Raw genomic sequence first — 21,079 nt, 5'->3', positions numbered from 1 at the left:
CGGCACTAGCGGCTGCTGGCACTCTGTCTTCCAATCGCTACGCTCAGTTGGCCTCCTGTCAACAGCAAGATCCATACTGCCTTCGCATTGTTCAACGCCTCTGCGGAAAGTCTCCACCACCTAATGCCAGGTTGCGCCGACAACTCAGGCAATTCAAGCTTGAAAACAACGTGCTGCACCGATACGTTTACAATGATGATGGACACCGTTGGGTTCCCGTTCTTCCACGTTCGCTTCGTGCGCAGGTCCTTGAGGCCTTTCACGACGACCCATCTGCTGGCCACTTGGGATTCTGCAAAACATACAGCCGCCTTAGGAGCCGCTTCTTCTGGCCTGGCCTCTCCACTTCTGTTGCCAAGTACGTCTCTTCTTGCACCCTATGTCAACGGCGCAAGCGGCCGACTTCCGCTCCTGCTGGCTTGCTACAACCAATCCCATGTCCCGAGGAACCTTTTGCCATTGTTGGAATGGATCTAGTCGGACCTCTTCCTGTAACGTCTGCAGGATATCGCTGGATCGTGACAGCGGTTGACCATCTCACACGGTACGCAGAGACCGCTCCTCTGCGCTCTAGTTCTGCCTCTGACGTGGCCACCTTCTTTCTCGAAGCCATCGTCTTGCGTCATGGTGCGCCCCGCGTCCTATTAAGCGATCGCGGCAAGAGTTTTCTATCCACAGTTATATAAGAGATGCTTAAAACTTGTGGCACAGTTCACAAGACAACATCAGCATACCACCCTCAAACCAATGGCATCACAGAGCGATTCCACCGCACGCTAACTGATATGATATCCATGTATATCAGCCCAGCTCACGACAACTGGGACACGATATTGGCATTTGTGACGTTTGCTCACAATACCGCCGTCCAACGCGCTACTGGGTATTCACCGTTCTACCTCGTTTATGGCCGTTCGGCGACATTCACCAGTGACGCTTCATTCTTACGCACTCCAAGTGGCATTTCTACAACCCTAACCGAGCAGTTCGTTTCGGGGCTTCAAAAATGTCGGCAACTTGCTCGGCTCAGCACAGAAGCCAGTCAACATGATCGCAAACAGCGGTACGACAGCTCCCATCGTGACGTCTCTTTCCGTCCTGGCGACGAAGTGCTCCTTTGGACGCCTACTCGTGTTCCCGGATTGTGTGAAAAGTTCCAGTCGCGATTCATTGGACCCTACATAATTAATGAACAAACATCCCCTGTAAACTATCGTGTCACCCCAGTTGAGGCTTCTTCCGACCGTCGCTGCCGTGGTTCGGAGATAGTCCACGTTTCCCGTCTGAAGCCCTTCGTTCGACGTCTCTACCCAGTCTAAGTCGCGGCCAGGCTGGCCGCTTCGGCGCACGGGGAAATTAGTGTGAGCATTCTTCATACTTGCCATCTTCTCACCTGTATATACTCATCATCACCGCTTGGGTCTGAGTAGTGGGGCTCAGGCTCGAGGGCAATAAAGAAGAGTCTTGCGGCCTGAACGTTGTCTCACAATATATATATATATATATATATATATATATATATATATATATATATATATATATATATATATATATATATATATATATATATATATGGTGGGGTGAAATTCAATGGATCCGGTGGAAAATGCGGTAGAAAAACAGGTCGACAAACGTGCGAAACACAGGTTTTACTAACGTTTCGGCAGGAGGGCCTGCCTTCGTCAGAGTGAATGGTTACAGATGCCACGCAGGGCACATTTATAAGCCGCTTCTTTGCGTATCACACGGCTAAGTCGTTATCAGTCGTTTTAGTTTAAGAAACAAGATTATACATCACCATAGGCACGTGGCTGTAGAGTACATACAACTGAACACGCGTATCATTATACAGTAGTGAATTGGCACGTATTAGATAGCTTAGAACTTGTGTGCAATGAACTAGGTCTACAAGATAAACTGCGCACGCAGTCGCTCACTTGGCCATAAATGCAGCGGGATAATCGCAGTCGAAAGACATTCAGCAGGCCTTTAAAAAAGAAAAAAAAGTTAGAGAGATAAAAAGAAAATCAAAAAACGCCAGGCCTGCGCTGAAACCGCAGCACAGTCACAGCGAAAGCTGGAAGAGCGGCGTTTCTAAAGCCCGTTAAGCTCTCTTGGGGCTACAATACAAGTACACTAGAAAGGTACCCACTGCGCCACAAATCAAAATTTTTGTGAAGTTGGGAAGCACCCACTAAGCCATTATTCTTCATTCTATGGAGAAGCGAGGCACCAGCTACACGTCTGTAAGGCATTATGTGCACTTTGTTGACGTGACGACTGATGACGATGAAGAATTATGGCTCAACCTTTTGTAATGAGTTGGAATCTTTAAACGGCCCACCACTTATGTAATTTGCATTGGGTGACGCCCGGTCGCTATTTGCCTCTCCCGTCATGCTGTATACGTTGACGTTGAAGAGAGACGGGGGGGGGGGGGGGGCGAAGAACTTTATTGAGACCCCGAGGTAATGGATCATGCGCTTATCGGCTTCCTTGGCAACCAATACAAGTGCACTTGCGAGGAACCCACTACGCTATAAATCATTGTAATCTTACTGAGACCGCGAGGAAGTGGATCATGCGCTTATGGGCTTCCTTGGCAACCAATACAAGTGCACTTGCGAGGAACCCACTACGCTATAAATAATTGTAATTTTTTAGAAGTAGGGCAGCAGGCACTGTGCCATTTTTCGTCATTCTACAGAGAGCGTTGGTACCTGCTAAACGCATGTAAGGGATTATGCGCACTTTGTTGATTCTGCGCCTGATGACGATGAAGAATTATGGCAGAGCCCTTTTGTAATGGGTTGGAAGCATTCAACAACCTACTCGTTGCGCAATTCGCAATTGTTTGACGCCTGGTTGCAGAATTCGCGTTGTGCGACGCTTGGTGCTTATTTTAATCTTCTACCACGCTATATTGCATATGCTAATCTGGTTCCTTCCCGACATGAAGCCTGTATAGGACCTTTTTGCAAAGCAGTTTCAAGCACCGGCATGGCTCAGAGGTTGAATACTGGGCTCCCACGCAGAGGGCCCAGGTTCGGACCTCGTTCCATCCTGGAATTTTTTTCTTATTTAGTTTTTTTTCTTATTTCGAGCGATACTGGTTACGGACACCGGCGGCGGCGGCGGCAGCGGCGGCGGCGGCGGCGGCAGCGGCGGCGGCGGCGGCGGCGGCGGACAACTACGGCGCCAAAAACGGCCGGAGAAATGATCTCATAACAGCTTTCGCTGTAAAAGCACGCAAAGCGAAATGGATGCGAGTAAAATCATGAAGCGAGAAAGGCCACGGACATTATGTACGTAATAACTGACAATAGGTCAAGATGATGCAAAAAATAGACACCAGCCAGTAACACAAAACGGCGATTTACTAAGGCAACATGGAAGTAAGCGTACCCGGGCTCTCGTTCATGCCGTCAGAAAGTGTTTTGAATTTATGAATTAGGAATGACTCTTTCACTTCACGTTCATGGTGGGATTTAAAACTCGATTCCAGTATTGTAGCCATAATGTTACTGAAAGAATGACCTGCCTCAGTGACATGCCTTGAAATTGGTAAGTTAGGAAGGGCATGCACATGAGCTTTATGATTATTGAAACGATATCGAAAAGCAGTTTCGGTTGGACCTACGTATTGTACATGACAGATTGAGCATTCTAGTAAATATACGACATTTGCAGTATCACAAGTAAAATTGCCCTTAATCTTGAATTTGAAGTTAGTCGCAGTACTGACTGCCAGTGTTGTCGTGGTCATGTGCGCACACACTTTACAGCGGGGTTTTTTACAAGGATGGCAACCAACCGTCTGGAGGTTATTGTTCTGTTTGGTTTTGGAGGAAGTTAACAGATCCCGCAAATTTTTGCCTCGTCTGTAGACAACACGCGGTGGTTCTGGAAACGCTTTTGTAAGGCGTTCGCTCTGCATAAGTATGTTGTGGTGTTTACGTAGAATAAATGCCACGTTAGGCGCCGATGCGTTGTGGGTTAAAACCAAGTTAACCTGTGAATGACTTTTTGGATTGTCTTTGGTGACGCAGAGTGCTGCACGGTCTTGTGCGTCGGCGCGCCTCACTGCGTCATCGACTAACTTGGCCGGATATTTCTGTTTAAGAAGTGCAGTGCGTAGTTGGTTACAGTTGCTATCGAAGTCGGATTGCTCAGAGCAAATTCGCTTAAAGCTAAGGCCCGGCATTAAGGTATGCTGGATTTGCAATGTTTTTTGTGGCTACTTTGAAAATGTAAATACCTCTGTCTGTCAGTCGGCTTGCGGTACAGCTTAGTGGTTAATTTCGCATCCTTCAGACATACTGTGACATCCAGAAAGTTAATGGTCTCTGGTGAATATGTGTGCGAAAAGGAAATGGAAGGGTGAGCATTATTAAAGTCCGAAATAAAAGACAACAGTTCCGCCTCTCCATGTGACCATATCATGAATATGTCATCAATAAATCTTTTATAGTAAAGAGGTTTTAGCGAACGACCCGACAAGAACTTGTTCTCAAGAGATCCCATAAATATATTCGCGTAGCTTGGCCCGATCATGGTACCCATAGACGTACCGCTTACTTGAACATAATGCACTCCATTGAATTCAAAGTTGTTGTACTGAAGAATCATTTCAAGTAATATAGCTATAGTCGAGCTATCAATGGACTTGTTGAGAGCGAAGTGATCGTAAGCCTCAACCACGGACTTTATACCATCAAAGTGTGGTATGTTTGTGTAGAGAGACGTAACATCGAGAGTGACAAGGAGAGAGTTGTTAGGTACACTAAGGTTGGTAATATCGGAAAGGAAGTCGTTAGTATCTCGCAGAAATGACTGGAACGTAGGGGGTATCTGGTTTATTAGGCTATCTACGTAACGCGACAAGTTTTCTGTCACGGTACCTATGCCGGAAACAATTGGGCGACCAGGGTTATTGCGTTTATGAATTTTCGGCAACAAATAGAACCTACCAGCTGCCGGACTGAGAGGGATCAGAGAAGCTGCCTTGTCATTTAATTTTTTCTCCTTTATCAGTTTTCTTATTGTGCTGTCTAACGTTGCTTTATAATTCTCTGTCGGGTCGGCATCGAGTCGTTTGTAAAACGACCTATCATCAAGCTGACTGTTCGCTTCAGCGATATATTTGGTCGTGTCCATGACAACAATGGCACCCCCTTTGTCGGCAGGTTTGATTGTGATGTCAGTGCGTTCGCCAAGATTTGCTACGGCTTTTATTTCTAGGGTCGATAGATTTCGACGAAAAGACTGGGGTTCGTTATAAGCTTGAATGATATCTCGCTGTACTGCTTTAATAAACATGTCCAAGTGTTTGTCACGTTGTGAAGCCGGTGTCCAACGTTTAGCCGATGGTAAAGCGGTCGGATCATCGGCCGAAGCCGGCTGATCGAAGAAATATTCGCGCAGTCTCATATTTCGTGCGAAGTTGTCTAAATCCTTGTATAGCTGAAATTCATTATAGCTGCCGCTTGCTGGACAGAAGCTTAAACCACGGGATAAAAGGCTGAGCTCTTCTTTGGATAAGATAGCGCTTGAAATATTAATAATGTTGTCTGGTGCAGGTTTAGATGCTCTTTCCATGGCCGAAGACGGAGGTGTTGAGCTTCGAAGTTTTACACCATCTCTGAGCAACTTTTTGCATTTATGCGCGTTAAGTTCGGTACGTTTTCTTTGCTCATATGCTCCTAGGGAAATTCAAAACACTTTCTGACGGCATGAACGAGAGCCCGGGTACGCTTACTTCCATGTTGCCTTAGTAAATCGCCGTTTTGTGTTACTGGCTGGTGTCTATTTTTTGCATCATCTTGACCTATTGTCAGTTATTACGTACATAATGTCCGTGGCCTTTATCGCTTCATGATTTTACTCGCATCCATTTCGCTTTGCGTGCTTTTTGATTTTCTTTTTATCTCTCTAACTTTTTTTTCTTTTTTAAAGGCCTGCTGAATGTCTTTCGACTGCGATTATCCCGCTGCATTTATGGCCAAGTGAGCGACTGCGTGCGCAGTTTATCTTGTAGACCTAGTTCATTGCACACAAGTTCTAAGCTATCTAATACGTGCCAATTCACTACTGTATAATGATACGCGTGTTCAGTTGTATGTACTCTACAGCCACGTGCCTATGGTGATGTATAATCTTGTTTCTTAAACTAAAACGACTGATAACGACTTAGCCGTGTGATACGCAAAGAAGCGGCTTATAAATGTGCCCTGCGTGGCATCTGTAACCATTCACTCTGACGAAGGCAGGCCCTCCTGCCGAAACGTGAGTAAAACCTGTGTTTCGCACGTTTGTCGACCTGTTTTTCTACCGTATATATATATATATATATATATATATATATATATATATATATATATATATATATATATATATATATATATATATATAAGCTTCTTGTCTACTTCGACAAGTTCCTATACTAAGGAGAGACCTTTTCCAATTGCGTTTAACCTCCATACCTTAAGTGCTAGTATAGTTGTTCATATTAAAGGACATGGTGCTGTTTGTTTGATTTCCAGCTTCTGCAAAATTGAGCGTTTCCCGTCTTCCTATACGCATAAGGCCTTTGAAAGTTAGATCGAGCGCCTAACACATTTCTTCGAGAACCAAAATTTCCATTTTTATTGAAAGCAATCAATCACGCTCTTGCACCGTTTTGAATGAGCGATTTTCCGCACATAAAACGTGAATGTAGGTTATCTGATGTCTTAAAATCCATTAGTTGTCAAGCTAGGACTTTTTTTTTTTCTACGGCATCGGAAGGTGTTTCGACCCAAGCAAGGCTTGTCGAACGCGCTTTCCATGTAGTAGCACTCTGTCATAGAAAAGTTACACCGATTTTATTTCAATGGCAGGTGTCCGTTTCCTATTGTGTGCATTGATCATTGCGTGTATTAGAATCCTTGCAATTATTGCACCGAATTTAAGCACTTTTTGACCATCTTCCTGCTTTCGTTCCATTCTTCAATACCATTTCATTATGATTATTTGACAAATAAACAGTAAAATTGGAGACTTTCCGCAAGGAAAACTGGTGTACAATTTTCAAAATTTCATTTTCCTGTGATGATGACATAACATTCAGATAAACTTCCCCATGTAATCAGAGTCATAACATCAGCTCTGCTCCAGGTTACGATAGCCGCATGTATAATTGCATTCCGGAGCATCTCAAAAGGTTACCTAGTGTGATTCGAATGCGGTGTCTCGAAACTCGAATGTCAAACACAGGGGTTCATATATATATTGCAACGGGTATGAGCCGATTCGTGGTCGTATTTCTACAAGCGCGTTGGTCGTGCGTCATGTCATTGGGAAAAACGTCGGTGCTGTCGCTGCTGATCGGCTCGCGACAGTCTGCAACGGCGGAGATGGCCGACGGCGAGGATACAACCGATGCAGATTCATGAGACCGGTTATGGGCGTATAATCGCAACCGAGCTGTTCGGCGTTCACTCATTTGTTGTGTCGTTCGAGTTCTTTGCGGACAAATTGCCGTACAGTTGCCATAAGATCAAACCGGAAACTGTAGCTGTCTTCGACGCTTGCAACCATTGCCACGTTAGCTAATTGACTGAACTTAGGCGTGATACGGCGTAGCCTGAAGATCTCAAATGTGCGGCAGAGCTTGATGACGTCAGCGACGAAAGCGAGACTGCCCTTGCCGATGAAGTAGTTGTACACATCCTCGGCAACGCCTCTCAGAAGGTGCCCAAATTTGTTCTCTTCGGACATTTGATGATTCACCGTCTTGCACAACTTGAGGATCACCTCTATGTACGTAGTACAGTTCTTGCCTGACATTTGAGCGCGCTGAAGCAATGTCTGCTCGCGTTCTTTCGGTGGTCGAATCTCCGAAGCACTCCGGGTTATGGTTTGCTGTTTTACTTGGTACCAAGTATTACGAAGCAAGCGCATGCGTTTGTGTATATCGTGAATTTATGAGCATTACATGAGCATACGGGACACGTCGACCACAGCTTGAAATCTACGGCATAAATTATAGCCAGGCGTAGTGTCAGCACTGGCATAAGAGCATATTAAGCAGCGTTCGGTGGCGGATTATTTCGCGAGCGAACTACATAACCGTAAAGGGCATAACACTGTCACTACATGCGAAGTCATTACGCTCTGATTAGAGTGGATAACAAACATTATGCCATTCTAGCGAGCATCAATGAGCTCTAGCCAGTCCGAGTAACTGTCAGTGAACATAGCCAGTGCTTACCACCAAGTAACAAAACTACCAAGTATTTGTCAACTATTCCTGACAGTTAATATAGACTTGCTATAGGCAACACTATCCACTGCTCAGATTTCAGAAGTGAAGGGATCATTAGTGATTCTTCGCGGTTTTCGAACACCAACAGTGCAGCGTCTGGGAGGAAGAGAGCGCCATACTCTAGCTGAGCCGTGGGATCGCAGCTGTTGCAAATGCTCACACGCTTGTAGTGGGTGAGCCATTCTTCCACGTTCTCACCGGGTTTTCTTGAGAAAGGCCGTGGCTACACGTGACGCATCCAGGCGCCCGTTGTCCGTGACGGAGGAGTCGAAGATGACTGTGGATCGTCGTTGTTGGACTTTGGGAACTCCGGGAGCGTTGGACGCAGTCAAACGAGGCGTCGGCTTCGGCGTAGAGCTAGCGGTAGCGGCTCCGTCGTCTTGGTCGCACTACCCAGCACTGCCACCAGAAAACGGACGGTTAAGGTTCAAGTATAGTTATTTACAGGGGAGGTTGATGGTCGGGTAATGATGGCATCGGTAGAGTGAACCAACTCATATATATATATATATATATATATATATATATATATATATATATATATATATATATATATATATATATATATATATTATGTGTGTGCGTTTGTGCGTGCGTGCGCGCGTAGTCAAGTTCAAATGGCGTACACTTTTCTACGTGCTGCCTCCCTTTTGCACCCACAACTCGTCTCCGATGTTATACGCCGCGGCAAGTAGCCGGCAGGAGTAATGGAGCGCCTGTTCTTTCCTTTTTTTTGCACTTGGGTGGTTTTTTTTTTCATCGCCGCAACTCCGATCTTCTGGCAGACTGTTACGACTATCATAACGTGTGCGCTTACAGCAATAATAATTCTCGGTGTTTAACGTCCCAAAATCACGGCATGATTAACAGGGACGCCGTAGTGGAGGGATTCGGAAATTTTTAATCACCTGGTGTTCTTTAACGTGTACAAAATGTAACGCTAACAGGAGTGTCTAAACTGAGAACCGCTTTCCACTTGTGCAGCTTTTCATACACATCTATGTACGGCCTCACACCAGTAGACGTCTGCAGCGGTGTATTGACTGCAATGCCAGCTGCCGGAAAGTGGACGTCCCAATTCGACCTCTTCTTTCTGCTCTACTGCGTTATATGGAGCGAGTTTTCCCTGGGTACTCGGATTAGTTGGCTCGGTAAGGTCGTTTGCCTGGGGATGGAACGCGAATTCGTAGTGGTGCTCGACACATTATGGTAACGGTTCCTTCATAGTTTCAATGCTGCGAAATGTTGTTCACATCAGCAATGTTGTTCAGATCAGATAGATGTTGATCAGATATCAATGCCTTCGGCAAGCGATGTCTCTAATCAAATCTGAGCTTCAATAAATCGACTAAATGAACGGAGGCGAGGGATGGTACGGCTGCCACTTCCACTTATTTGGACGGATAGTCCACAGCTACAATGATGTAGCGGTTTCGAGCTGTGGTGGTGGGTAGTGGCCTTATGTATATAGTCACTGCAGCCGCGTGAAAATCTGATCGGGTATTATCTGTACAGGTGTTAGCAGCCAAGAATGGTGCCCCGGCCGTCGCTTAAATTCTTGACACGCTTCGGAGCAGGTGTCATAAGTGCGCACATTGCTTTACATCTACGGCCACCTGAAGGATTCTTGTAGCTCGTGGAGGATGGATTGTTGGCCGATGTGACCTCCTTCGGAGTCATCATGAACGGCTTTTAGTATTTCCGTACGAAGACATTTCGGAACGGCGACGAGGTATCATTCCTCCGAGAAGTCCTTGTGCCATTCATGATGGTACAGTATGTATGTGGTTGCGCATTGCAAACATCGGGTTTGTATCTGCACTCGTTATACAGGCAAGGATTGGCGCCATGCGTTTGTCCTCTTGTTGGGCTTCGAGCATATGTACTCGGGCGAAATATATGCGATTTGCCTGTTTCCTTCCACGGCACGAGTGGGTTACGTGAAATGGCATCGGTGATGTTATTCGAGACCCCAAACATTCCGGTGCTACCTGTGCCGATCGGTGCTTGCAGTTTTTTTGGGTCTACCTTTCCGGAGGTGCACCGAGGTACGGGGGCGGAGCGACTTTTCTTTTTGCTAATGCTTACTTTCTGACATCATTTCTGTTTTCCTTTTTTTATTTCTTTTTTTTTCGCGTGGAGCGGCTGCACGTTTTCTGAAACGAGATCAGTTTCAATTTCGCCCGTCAAGTTCGATGATGAATATCTCGACCTACGTGCAACTTTTGCGATTTCTCAAAGATAAGTATGCCATAAACTGGCACGCACTACAACTTTGTAATATAAACACGTCAATAAGTAGAAAGTTAATTAACGAATTTTTGTTAATTCGTCGCTACAGTGTCATGCTAACTGCGGCAAAGTATTGCCGCCTCGACGTGGAGATCGTGAGCCAAAACGACAGGAGCCCTACTGTCATAGGTTTTTTATAAAAAGTCTCTGTTGGTTAAAAAACGCCCTGTATGTGTGTATATATATATATATATATATATATATATATATATATAATACAGTCGAAACCCGCGATAACGAAATCCCGAGGGAACGAAATTCTCACCGCAACGAAATTTTTGAAACACGAGTACGCAAATAATCTACTGTCGCAACATTAGTGCATTCGAAAACTGCTGAAATGCATTTATGTTACACTTAAATTGTGCAAAATTGTCGCTACAGCGCACTTTAGAAGCAGCCGCCATCATTGTTTACAAAAAACATAAAGCTGGCGACAATGGTGGTGATGATGGCTTGCCGAAACACCTGCTGGTTATCGCGGACTACGTAGCCAAATCCACATTCCTCATGGAGTTTCGTTCGTTGGCTTAGCTCTGTGCTTGGCTTTGGCAGCTTTGCGCGCACATGGTCGTGCGTGTGGAGCCATTTGTGGAGCGTTTGCTTGGGGGGCGATCGGAGATCTCTGTTCTGCGCCGTTCGTTCGCGTTCGTTCTGATGATCGCACGTGATTGGCTGAAGCCGGACAACTCACGCCACTCTAAGGGGCGTGGCCATTTCTTTTTTTTCCTTGATGTTTTCTTTTTTGGTGACGTCATGCCGCGTCATAACGAGCATGTCGTCTGCTAAAAGTGAACGGAGAGCGAGCCCGTTCGCTCGCGTTCTCTCGAGCGAACAATGGCGTCGCACGGCATGTATTTCGAGTGATGCGGCGGTTGCGGCTGCCGCAACAGCTGATTTTGAGAAAATGGCGCTTGCAACGGTGCTTCCTTGCTACGTTGGCGTTTCTCGAAGCAGATGCAGAATGGTAGGAGGTGCGAAATGCGTTTGAAGAGATGAGCGAGTGTGATTTTCGGCGTCGCTTTCGTTTCTCGAAACGTACGGTACGTTGGTTGTGCGACGAACTCGACCCCGTCATCGGGTGCCAACGAGCCAGTGGGATTTCAACAGAGCGGAAGGTGTTGTCTGCGCTGAGATTTTTTGCCAGCGGATGCTTCCAGCGAGCTGTCGGCAGCGAGGAATTCATCGGCCTGTCGCAGTCGTCCGTCAGCGAAACCATCCACGAGGTGGCACACGCCATTATTCTAGGGACCCTACCATTACTGTCGTTGGCGGGCAGAAACGGTGGGTGGCCTTTCCCGAGACCACGGACGCGAAGGAGCGAACAAAGGCGGCGTTCGCTCGGCTCGGGCGGATTCCCGTTGTGGTCGGGTGCGTGGATGGTACGCTCATCGCAATCCCGAAGCCCCATGGCCTGAGCTCCGCGGACACGACGCATTACATGTCGGGGAAGGGACTCTACGCATTCAACACCATGATCGTGAGTATTATCCATGCATTGTATGCGTAGCGAATTGTTTCATTTATATGGCTTAAACATTCCGCTTTACTGAGGCTGTTGCAACTGAGTATAGTGGGAGCGGTATTTTAGATCTATCCAGAACGGGAATTGGATCGTTTCAGGGCACTTCGCTTAGGATAAGCGATGAAATGATGTGACGCGGAGTACACTTTGGTTCAGCGGCCTGCACAGTGCATAATATTACCGTTGCTCGTTCGCCATGTGTACCCGAAGCTTGATTCTCGATTTGTATTTGTTGAGATTAGCGCTCCCAGAATGTGCCGTAGTATGCCCTTATTGTTCATTGTCGTGATGGACGTTACATGGATCATTACATAGATGGATGAATAAACTTTACTTCGGTCCCTCGGAACGCGCCCGAGCATGTACATACATTAAATACGCATTGTTTCATAACCCTTTTTTCAGTCGAAGTTTTTCGTGTTGTAGATATTTTGTGATACATTGCCTTAAACATACAGCAGTAATTTGGTTAAAAGGCTTTGGTGGCTGGAAGATGGGTTGTTCCAAGCAGTAAACATGCAGACTACCCTTTGACACTGCATTGTCCTCGTGTTAGAACTTATGGTACAAGTCCTACCCTGTCGATGATTTGTTCATAACTATGTTTCAACCGTCAGTAACAGTGCAGACAGATGTAGTTACATTAACATAATACGCAGCATTGTGCCCAAGGTCATTTATGGGTACAATTTTGACTGAATTGAATTCTGTAGACATGTGATGCCGACCTCTGGATGTCAGTCCATGTTTCCTGGGGTCATGTCATGACTCGTGGGTATGGCGGGGGAGCCCTCTCCGTCAGCAGCTGGAAGCAAAACTTCGGCTTGCTTGGTAAGTGCTGTCAATGCTTGCCACATTCAAGACGTTATCACTACAGCTGCCATGCCGCCCTCATGCAGGAGACTCCAGCTATACATTAGAACCGTGACTCCTGACACCAGTGCCCGGACGCCCAGCTCGTGGCACCCCTGATAACCACTACAACAAGGCCCACACCGCCATGCGCAATGCTGTGGAGTGGTGCAACGCTGTAAGCTTGTGCAGAGCTGCACAAGCATCATTGCTGCTTGTGCAGCTCTGCAGGACATTGCGTTGGCGGCACATAAGCCTGTTCTCGAAGGGGACGATGACGACACAGACGATGCTGAGCTGCTGCCAGCAGCAGCTGAGCTACCACCACCACCACCACAACGGGAGCCAGCAGCAGCCAAGCGTGTAGTGAACCTGTTTCGAGAACCACCGGGCCTGCATGCTTGAGCGTCTGTGCAGAGTACGCCGCCGCCTGCAACGACCTCGGCAGCATTGTGTGGTGCGTGTTTGTCTTTGTTCATTGTGTTTGTCACTGGCATAAACAAAAGGCTGTTTTTTTACTACACTTCAAATGTTTGCTGCACATATCAACGAAAGAGCATTCTCCTATCAATGAATAACCCCCTTGAATAGGTTGGCAAAAAATGTGAAGCTCACCCTGACTCAATCGTGAAATGTATTTTGCTCTTGGGGCTCACTCACTGCGCTTGTGCGTGTGTCTCACTTGTCCCTGTTTATTTTGCGCAGTTTTTCGTAGTAATGGAGTACCAACTCGCCCAACACTCAGTCCTTTTAAAGGGCTCACTCAGACTCACCAAAATTTTCCTCAAGCGGATTCACTCGGACTCAGGCTCACTAAAATGTTTTCACCCGGAATCGAACTCGCCAATGTATTACTCACCCGGACTCACAGCTCGATCTGAATCTGAGTGAATCGACTCATGAGTGAGTTTGCCGACCTATGCCCCTTGTCACACAATGCCATGCTGATGAAATACTTCGACCAGGTTGTAAAATATGGTGCTTCACACTAAGCACAAGTGAGAGCTCACCTGTGGTGCAGCACATGGTGCCATTCGGAGCCAAAGTGGTAACCTGAAAAGGCTGTTGAATCAGCACAGCAACATGCGCTAGCTTTAGTGCAACAAGGATCGTGCTTTTAAATGAGGTAAACAAGAAGGGTGGTGTAAGAAGTGAAATTTTATTACAAGTATCGCGAGCAATGCACATAAAAAGCAAAGTAAATAAATATCCCTTAAATTTAACATAAAAAGCAAAGTAAATAAATATCCCTTAAATTTAATGCCAAGGAAAAGAATATAAAAGTAGCTTCCTTTTGTAATATACAAATGGAGTTATTACAAAGTGCCTGCTGCTCCTCTGCAGCAACACACGCGTCTCGCAGCACGAAAGTCATTGTATTACATGAAAACAAGGCACAGTCGAACCGGTATTAATCGAACTTGCTGAAAAAATGCAAGTTGTTGGTTGCTGATATGTCTTCCTCTATTATTGATTTCTGTTTGTACCCAATCCTATTGTCTAAACACTTCTAAGCAACAGAACACGTATTCGTCAACTATTTTTTGGTCTTGCAATATTTCAAAATTGTTGTGCAACCTAGACCGTTCACAAACGCATTTCTTTTTTTCTAGGATGTGTAAAAATCGATGGAAAATGTACAGTGTGCCACAATATTCTACACGTATACACTATAAACATAAAGATACACTACAGTGCACTATGTGCATATACTACAAAATTGCTGAATGCATGACTGCTGAATTGCTGAATGCATGTACAATGAAACAGCACATCAGTGCTTCTGATATGCAGAAAAAGAAAATTAACTGAGAAAAAATTGCAGGGCACCATTGAAGCAAGCAAGCGTGTCATAGCTCGTGATGTGAACAAAAATAAATCTACATGTATGTACAACTAGTCTTTACAAATCACTGTGCAGGTGGCTTCCGCTGCAATGAGGGCCCGGGCGAGGGTACCAACGCCTTGCAATTCGTGGACCACGTCACTGAGAAGTTGAACCTGGCGCAGCTTTCCAATGATGCCTGGCCCTGCCGCCTGGTGTTTGCGGCTAGTAACTCCAGCGCCTCGGCCTGCCGGTTGCCCCCATCTCGCAGCTGCGGCATGAGCTGGAAACCAAGAAATGTGTTGCCATTATCATCTATAAATTTCCTGCTACCGACTCTTCGCTGGAAGCTTCTGTTCGTGAAGAGTTTCAGTGTGTGCAACAATTTCCTCTCTGTTGAAAATCCACTGACCCAATGGCATCCATGAATGGTGCTTGGTTCACCGCACAACCAACGCACTTCGTTTGGACAGACCAAAGTAGTGCCGGAATTCATTTTCGCTCATCTCATCAAACGCATCTCACACCTCTAACCACCTCTGCATGAGAAGCAACCAAACAGCCCTTTTCAGGGCTACACAATCGTTTGCCCGGCTTTACGCGATGACTGACACAATCTCCTTCCGAAACCCTAGCTGCTGCAGCATGCAAAACATACAGCAAGCAGGTGTAACACAGGTGCAAACATGTGCATTTTTGTATGATGGCTATGTGAAGAAGTTATATAACGAGCTTGCTTTTTGAACAGTATATTTAGCAATAGCACATTTTCAGTTTCACTTTTGAAGCAACTGACAAAATAGGGAAACATTTCAAGATGTTGAACATTTTTGCAATGCTACCTTTTTGCTACATTTCACCATAACTGCAAGGCAGGACACCTGTTTATTCCATCTGACAGTTATGCATACAACTAACTAGCTCCTGCAACCGTTTGCCAAATTTTAAGTGCGAATGCACTTTATAAGCGACCCTGAATCCGCCGTCCCATAGCAACGGCGCGAGGAGCGGAGAGGAGCGTCTGTAGCAACGGCGCAGCGACGTCACGCCCCACGTGACTGCGCGCGCTCCGCCCTCCGCTCCGTGGCTGCGCGCGCCCCGCGCATTGCCTGTGGTGATGAAGGCCGGCGGCGAGACGCCGAACGAAAGCGTGCGAAGCGAGCCGAGCACCCCGAAGCCGATCTGGCGCGGGGACGCGCGATGCGTGAGCGAGCGCGGGCCCTCGAATTCGATCGGCCGGACGCGCGCTTCAAGCGAGACTTCCTGGACCGCAGCTTCGGATATAGCTGCGCGGTGTGCGATCGACTGTGGTTCGACAACAACCTGAGCCCCATCTCGGGCGTGCGCAACGCCGCCAACAAGTTGAACGCGTTGCGGGTTCTTTGGAACGAGTTCGGAAGACAGATCATCATCATCAGTAAAAGTGCTTTGCACTTAAAAACGGCCAGACCTCCGTGGGTCGGCTGGCGCGTGCTCTCTCGCTGCCGTCTCCTTCGCTCGGCTCTGCAGTTTAGTCGCGCGCGCCCCCTCATAGCATCACCCCGTGCTTCGCACTTCCTCATACTCCCCTTCGGGGAAATGCGGGTTTTTTTTTTCGTGCAGCTTTTTGTCTTTATGCCCACAGATGTCATCTCTTCACAAACATATGCCTGCACGCATGAGCATCACCTGTGAGCATGTAACACCATCTACAGTTAATCAAAAACATCAGCGAAACTTACGAGTTGGGGCACGGGGAAGATCCTGGGCCACATCCTCTTCAGCCACACCAGCAGCAGCTGGAGCAGGGCTCACCTGTTATAGTAAGAAGTTTCTTGATTGACACACTGAGTGCAATAAGAAGTATGGAGTGGAAGTGGACAATAGCAATGTTTTTTTAGAATGTTTCAACAGCGGCATGCTATGACACACAGACTTCGGAGAGAGGGGTGGAGGGGGGGCAAGCCTACTGGCTACGCACCTCACTCGACTCGAGGGTCTGAGAAATGGGTTGTAACACGTAGGGTGCTCTAATGAGCTTCGAAATATAGTTCGCGGCTGTTCTTTCCTCATCACCGCAAATGTGGCTGTTTCGCATTCTGTTCTGGGCGGTGCAACGTGTTAGCACCTCAGCTAACGCGGCGGCCGGGTGATCCACTCGATATTGTTTGAAAAAGTAAAACTAACAGCGCGTAATGGCTCGAAGCAAATGAGCCCACTTGTTCGCAGCATACAAGTAACAATGATATTCTAAGCCAGTGCTTACCGATTCAGACCACCCGAACTCTGGGCCTCGCACACTCGTCTCTGTCGAGCACGACGCGGCCGCGGTAATCCGAAATCTGGCCGCCTCGGGTGCCGCTGTAAAGCACAAGCGGGACGTGTAAGATGACCGACCACAATACAATTGTGCTCGCACTCACCTCTGCTGCCCTCGGAGTTTGGCAAGACCCTGCTGCGAATAGTAGCGCTCATTCCTCCATTGGGCCTGCCACTGGGCTCTGGTGTTACGCGCAGGGAATTCTTCGTTCAAAAGCGCTACTAGCTCCTGCCACATGTCGTCCCGGTCCTCCCTTGTGAACGACGGCTCCAGCGGGCACGACAGCGTCGCGATCTTTCACAAAAGCCAGCAGAAGCTCCTTTTGACGATCCGACACCCGAGAACCAACACAGACGTTGCGATGGGACGACATTTTGAAACTGCGTCAGCCGCTACTTTTCTCTTTTTTTTTTCGCGTGCGCGACACCATCTAGCGACGACGTCAAAAAAAACTAACATTATTAAATATCATTACTCAAAGCTGTTGCTGTTTGAAAGAGCGTTTGAGCTTGAGAAGCAAAAACAATAATTTTCTGTAAAGTAATTATATTTATTAAAAGGCGAGAAACGCTTCACGGTCCCCGTGCCGACGTCACAGGATGCGCGTCTACTTCCGGAAAGCTTTCCGCTTCACGATTGGCTGTCCTCTTCCTCTCGGCGGTTCTAGGCGGGAGAGCTGCGCCCCCTCTCACTTTTGTGACGTAGGCACCGCAGAACGAACGCGAACGAACAGAGATCTCCGATCGCCCCCTTGGTCGCTTGGTGCAACGTGAGCTGTGTGTTGCGATTGCTTCGTCCGATTTCACTGCCTGCGAAGTTGCCGCCTCCAACGAAAAAGCGGAAGTTCCTCACGCTGCAATCATCAGTGAGGTGGAAAAGGGCAGGAAAAAACGCCAGGCCTGCGCTGAAACCGCAGCACAGTCACAGCGAAAGCTGGAAGAGCGGCGTTTCTAGAGCCCGTTGTAAGCTCTCTTGGGGCTACAATACAAGTAGACTAGAAAGGTACCCACTACGCCATAAATCACAATTTTTGTGAAGTTGGGAAGCACCTACTAAGCCATTATTCGTCATTCTGCGGAGAAGCGAGGCACCAGCTACATGTCTGTAAAGCATTATGTGCACTTTGTTGACGCGACGACTGATGACGATGAAGAATTATGGCTCAGCCATTTGTAATGGGTTGGAAGCTTTAAATGGCCCACCAGTTATGTAATTTGCATTCGGTGACGCCCGCTCGCTATTTCCCTCTCCCCTCATGCTGTATAACATACGTTGACGTGGGAGAGAGACGGGGGGGGGGACGCAGAACTTTACTGAGACCCCGAGGAAATGGATCATGCGCTCATGGGCTTCCTTGGCAACCAATCCAAGTGCACTTGCGAGGAACCCACTACGCCATAAAGCATTGTAATTTTACTGAGACCCCGAGGAAATGGATCTGCGTTTATAGGCTTCCTTGGCAGCCAATACAAGTGCACTTGCGACGAACCCACTACGCTCTAAATCATTCTAATTTTTGAGAAGTAGGGCAGCAGGCACTCTGCCATTTTTCGTCATTTTACGGAGATCCGTGGTACCTGCTAAACGCATGTAAGGCATTATGCGCACTTTGTTGATGCTGTGCCTGATGACGACGAAGAATTATGGTAGAGATCTTTGTAATGGGTTGGAAGCATTTCACAACCTACTCGTTGCGCAATTCGCATTGTGTGACGCCAGGTTGCAGAATTCGCGTTGTGCGACGCTTGGTGCTTATTTTACTCTTCTACCACGCTATATTGCATATGCTAATGTGGTTCCTTCCCGACATGAAGCCTGTATAGGACCTTTTTGCCAAGCAGTTTCAAGCACCGGAATGGCTCAGAGGTTGAATACTGGGCTCCCACGCAGAGGGCCCAGGTTCGAACCTCGTTGTATCCTGGAATTTTTTTCTTATTTCGTTTTTTTTTTTTCTTATTTCGATCGATACTGGTTACGGACACCGGCGGCGGTGGCGGCGGCGGCGGCGGACAACTACGGCGCCAAAAACGGCCGGTGAAATGATCTCATAATAGCTTTCGCTGTAAAAATGGACATCGCCGAAGAATTCGGCGTTGCGTGCAGCTCGCTGTCCACGATTCTGCGCTGATCCGCGCTGATCCAGCGGAGCCGGAAAGAAGGTTCGCCTGTAGGCGCACTTGATGACGGTACTGGTGACAGCGCAGTGCCGCCGTCACTGACCAGTGCATGGGGCGAACTTTGTGCCGTGGCAAACGAGATTCCCGATCAGGAGGCATCAAATTACTGCATGGTAAGGCCCGCCAAAGCAAACTTACCGACTTTGGGAAATAAAATGTGTTGTTCGTAAATTCCATGTCTTTTCTGGTGCATTCTCGCGCCAACGAAATTCCCGCAAAAGTGAAATTTTGTGCTTTCCCCGCCGATTTCGTTATTGCGGGTTTCAAATGTATATATACATATATATATACATATATACATATATATATATATATATATATATATATATATATATATATATATATATATATATATATATATATATATATATATTGTGACGTGGTTTATTGACGCGTCTTCAGGGAATGTCAACAAGCGTCTAGTGTAGGGCGTCGGAGAGCGGCGGGCGTCAAGCAGCCAAAATCCGGGCAAGCGCGAGCTGGAGTCCCCTGCTGCTCTTGACACTGCGGCTTGCTTGCTTGCTAGCTTGCTCGTGTGTTTCTTCGTCGTCCTCTCTTCACTACATTGGCCCCCGGGGAATAGCGGAGCCATCCTGGCGACTTAAGGCGTTGACAAGATAGCGGGGTCATAATATGGCTTGATCCGAGACACGTGGACGATTTCTCGGCCGCGACGGCGCAAGTCGTCAGATGGTGTCAAGGGCTCGACCTCGTAATTGACGGGAGATGTCTGAGCAAGAATGCGGTAGGGGTCGTGGTATCGGGCTAGTAACTTGGAGGAAAGTCCAGGAGTGTTCGGCGGTACCCAAAGCCAGACGAGAGCACCTGTCTTGAAAGCAGCAAGAGGTCCGTCGTCGTCGCGCCTAAGCTTCTGACGACCTTGGTCTTCTGTCGTAAATGAACGGGCCAACTGTCGGCAATCTCGGAAATTGGGCTGTACTCACATGCGTCCGGTGTGCAAGGAAGCATGGTGTCCAGCATGCATGATGGCTCTCGTCCGTATAAAAGAAAGAACGGTGAGAATCCTGTGGTGGCTTGCGTAGCAGTGTTGTACGCGTATGTCACGAAAGGAAGAACGGCGTCCCAGTTGGTCTGGTCGGATGCGGTGTACATCGTCAGCATATCCCCGAGAGTGCGATTAAATCTTTCGGTTAGGCCATTGGTTTGTGGATGATATGCGGTCGTCATGCGGTGAACAATATTGCACTGAACGAGCAATGCTTGAATAGCTTCGGACAGGAAAACACGTCCTCTGTCGCTCAAAAGTTCGCGCGGGGCGCCGTGGCGCAGGACGAAGTTGCGTAGAATGAAAAACGCAACTTCTCTGGCTGTTGCTGTGGCCAAAGCTGCAGTCTCTGCGCAACGCGTGAGGTGGTCTACGCCGACAATAATCCATCTGTTCCCAGAAGTGGTCGAGGGAAGCGGGCCGTATAAATCAATACCGACGCGGTCAAACGGACGCGCCGCGCACGGGAGAGGCTGAAGTGTACCGGCTGGTCGTTGGGGTGGAGCCTTTCGTCGCTGACAGGCGGTACAAGTGCGGACATACTTGCACACAAATGAATACAGTCCGCGCCAATAGTATCGCTGACGCAGGCGGTTGTAGGTCTTGAGAACGCCGGCACGAGCGCTTTGCGGATCGGTGTGAAAAGCAGCGCACATTTCCATGCGCATGTGGCGAGGTATCACAAGGAGCCACCTCCGACCATCAGACGCGTAATTCCGCCGATAGAGGAGACCATCTCGAATAGCGAAATGGGGCGCTTGGCGACGAAGAGTTCTTGAAGCGGGGTAAGCTGATGGA

General features: G+C 47.6%; 2 protein-coding genes across 2 annotated transcripts in view; one reads left to right on the top strand and one right to left on the bottom strand.

The window, feature by feature from the left end:
* Positions 1-21,079, top strand: part of LOC119382249 (pseudouridine-5'-phosphate glycosidase) — a gene marked incomplete in the record, with an annotated part of 1,023,505 nt that overhangs the window by 436,082 nt on the left and 566,344 nt on the right.
* LOC125757311 (uncharacterized) lies at positions 14,227-17,457 on the bottom strand. The gene is made up of 4 exons (XM_049412776.1): positions 17,202-17,457; positions 17,045-17,139; positions 16,521-16,593; positions 14,227-15,082 (listed from the first exon to the last, which is right to left on the bottom strand). The coding sequence occupies exons 1-4, from the start codon at positions 17,251-17,253 to the stop codon at positions 14,871-14,873; spliced, it is 432 nt and encodes a 143-aa protein (XP_049268733.1). The 5' UTR covers positions 17,254-17,457; the 3' UTR covers positions 14,227-14,870.

This window comes from Rhipicephalus sanguineus, chromosome 2, assembly GCF_013339695.2.
Source record: "Rhipicephalus sanguineus isolate Rsan-2018 chromosome 2, BIME_Rsan_1.4, whole genome shotgun sequence".
In the NCBI taxonomy this organism is placed as follows: Eukaryota; Metazoa; Arthropoda; class Arachnida; order Ixodida; family Ixodidae; genus Rhipicephalus; species Rhipicephalus sanguineus.
The sequence above is the reverse complement of the archived record's forward strand: the minus strand, read 5'-3'. Positions and strand labels throughout refer to the sequence as shown.